At 30.3% G+C, this 3,624-nt stretch overlaps 1 protein-coding gene across 1 annotated transcript; it reads right to left on the reverse strand.

Annotated features, from left to right (window-relative positions):
• Positions 1-168: 168 nt before the first annotated feature.
• LOC107640374 (uncharacterized) lies at positions 169-801 on the reverse strand. The gene has a single exon (XM_016343898.1). It carries the CDS (start codon positions 799-801, stop codon positions 169-171), a length of 633 nt encoding a protein of 210 aa, XP_016199384.1.
• Between the last annotated feature and the right edge of the window lie 2,823 nt (positions 802-3,624).

Genomic DNA, 3,624 nt, shown 5'->3' on the forward strand with positions numbered 1-3,624 from the left:
GACCTTTGCCTTTACAATAAAAGTGTTCATCATCATTTTTGTCAGTCTTTTCTTGTTTGCCCTTGGGTTTGGTCACACCACCTTTAGGTGCCATGGGTTTTCTTTTAAAATTATTCTTTCCATTTCCTTTTGCTTTCCACTTTCCTTTCTTCTTAGAAGAGCTGCCAACTACCATAGCAACTCCTTTCTTTTTTCAGATGCAATTTGATTCTCATAATCAATTAGCATGTTGAGCATTTTATGAAAATCACAGCTTACTTTAATCATATTAAAGCTAACAATAAATTGTGAAAAGGTTTCTGGAAGAGATTGCAAGATCAAATCTTGTGAAAGTTCTTTGCCCAATTTGCATCCCAACTTCTCAAGTTGTTCAATAAGATCAATCATCTTAAGAACATGTGGTCCAACAGGAGAGTCCACATCAAGTGTGGATCTAAACAAAGTTTTGGACAATTGATATCGGGCCGTCTTACTTTGTGCACCATACATCTTCTTAAGATGTTCAACAATAGTTGGTGGATCCATATCCTGATGTTGCCTTTGAAGATCAGAACCCATGGATGCCAGAATGATGCATTTGGCAGTAAGACAATTTTCCAAGTACTTCTCATAAGGCTTGGTTGCATCATTATCAATACTTCCATCCTCTTTAGGAACTGGGGCCGTTACAGCAGGCTTATCGATTATATCAATTAGCCTTTCATGCATGAGAGCAATTCTCAAATTGCGATACCAATCATCATAATTGGCTCCAGCCAATTTGTTATTTTCAAGTATGCCACGCAGTGATAGAGTAGACATATTTTTCATGAATCCAAAAAAAAAAACAAATATAAGTACGTATTCACACATACAAATAACACTTTCTACAATAATTATTATTATAGAAAATTAAGAAATCTTTATTTCTTAAATTAAGTGTTAAAAAATATTTAAAATCATGAATGAGTATCTTAGTTGTCAAGTCATTACTCATACATTTTTAAACAGATGATTAAATGTATCACATACAATTTTAATCCCAAATAATTACCTAGTTGTCAGGTTATTATTTAATTGAATTATATTTTATACCCCTAGATTGTCTAGGTTCAAGTAAAAATTAATTCATTCCATGTATCAAATACATATATATAAATTTTATCCTTGAGTACGAATTTCCTGGTTGTCAGGTAACTCTTCGTAAACAAAATATAAAATTTATTTATCCTTTTTTTTCCTTTCAGTTTTATTTCATAAATAAATAAAAATAATAATAACAGTATGTTCCTTAACATACATATAATTTTATCCCATATAAATTTATAATTTTAATAATAGCATCCCATGCTATTATTAGGAATCACATTCACTATAATAACAAAATTTAAATTAATCCTATTAATTCTGTAAATTTTTGCAATAAAATTTTAAACACAAAAGGGCCATGGCTCTGATACCACTGTAGGATTACAAGTGTTCATAACACGCAGCGGAAGTAATAAAGTAATCCTATTGATCTATTTTGTGCTTAAAACTTTATTGAAATAAGATGGGTTAGATGCCAATACCTGAGTACCCTAGTGAATGAAAACTTTCTCCTTCGATAGTACGAAGGTACTATGTGTATCCACACCGAGACTGATCCTTGTTGTCAACTCCTTGACCAATGGATTTAACTGAGAAATTTCTTGCAACTCCTTGCACCAGCAATTCTTCACTAAGAATTGGAATATTTGTGTATGTGGAGGTAAAAGAAAAATTTGTGTGTTCTTTCTTTTATCATATACACATATATATAGTATGAGATTGGTGACTGATTTGTGAATCAGATTACAATTTAATTTGAAACAGAATCAGTTGGATCTTATCCATATTTAAAACTCATCATAGAATAAATAATTAATTATTTAATATTCTCAATTATCATATTATTATATTCATGGTGCTAGCAAAGAATATAATAATATTCTATTTGAATTAATATAATTATTTATTTGATCTAATCAAAATAATAATTAAATGATTATTTACCAAGGATTAGAACACTCGTTAGTGTGTGATCCCATAGGTTCAATACTAAGCGGGTAGTAAATTAGTCATACTAAATTTACTAATCAAGGTTGGCGTCTAGCAATGCTCCTTGACGACCCGATAGTATGAAGTAATAATATTTTTACTAAGAACCTAAGATGAACAAAAAATACAACTCCTTCCATCTTTTCAGCTCTTGGCTAACTTTTAGAGTACGGTTTAATTGTCAAACTCTAACTTGTTACCATTATTATAATGAATTATGAATGACTTAAGAAACTCATTTCTTAATTCATTCAAACCCCTTGGCCAAGGCATTGTTTATTTCATTCATTATAATCATAGAGCTCAAACTCATTACCATAGTTGATGGATTCCATTTTGACTAATCATTAATTCTACAAGTATTTAAATCATACCCAATGTCCATTCAACTAACACCGTAGGGTGTTAGGTGTCCGGAATCAAAGTATAACAAATACATTGTCAATTATTATGATAGTCGCAGTTCAAAGGAAAATTCTAATATTATGTTCATCATAAGAATATCCTATTGATAAATATACGGTAACTATAACCATTAGGAATTCTTAGAGTGAGTCAGTTCAATGGTTATATCTCTATATATACCATTTATATATATAATTTAATAAATGAGATCTATTAATCTTCATCCAATGAAGACTATTATATATATATATTAATCTATCCGAATCACTAATGTCGCATTTTTAGTGATTCTATGATTAAGAACAATTTAAATTAAAAGTACTCAAAAAACGTATATCTCATTATTACGATCCCTATCGTAATTATTCGTTTCTAATTTTAATTAAGGACACTATCATAAATTATAAAAGTTTATTCTTATAAAAAGAAATAATAATAATAATAATAATAATAATAATAATAATAATAATAATAATAATAATAATAATAATAATAATAATTCACAATAGTATTTTGTTGGACATACACACTTATCTCCAACAATACTATTCAAATGTACAGGTATTTATTCTGTCTCTATCCGTTCGGACGAATAATTATTCACTCTAATGCTGGATAGATTTTTTGCAAAGCGGGATCTTGGGCGGAGCGGGACGGATTTAGGTAATACTCGTCCCGATATATATATATATAATATATATAATTTGAATATATAATATATGTAAAATAGTTAGTAAAATAATTAATAATATTATATTATATTTAAAATTTTATTTTAATTTATGTTATGTATGTGATGATGGTTATATAAATTCTAAAATTTAATTTTATTTGTTGGATTTTAATAATTATAGGGGCAGGGCGGGTACCCGCAAGACGAGTTAGGATTCAACTTTTTACTATTCGCAGGTAGGAGTAGGGCAGATTCTATGCGGGTTATTGTAGGGTAGGGCGAGGTCGGATAGGGCAAAAGCTCACCCCTATCCACCCCATTGCCACCCCTACTAACTCGGCAGGCCAAGGACTAATCTACCGTGGTACTGAGCTTCATTTAAAGGTTTGTCGCTGGCCAATGAGTTGTTGCATACACAAGGCGGGATTCGAACCCTTAATACTTACTTGAGAGGTCTAGTGAGCTAACCACTAGGCTAACCCAACTTG

This window comes from Arachis ipaensis, chromosome B5 (assembly GCF_059453495.1).
Source record: "Arachis ipaensis isolate K30076 ecotype BB chromosome B5, ASM5945349v1, whole genome shotgun sequence".
NCBI classification, from domain to species: domain Eukaryota; kingdom Viridiplantae; phylum Streptophyta; class Magnoliopsida; order Fabales; family Fabaceae; genus Arachis; species Arachis ipaensis.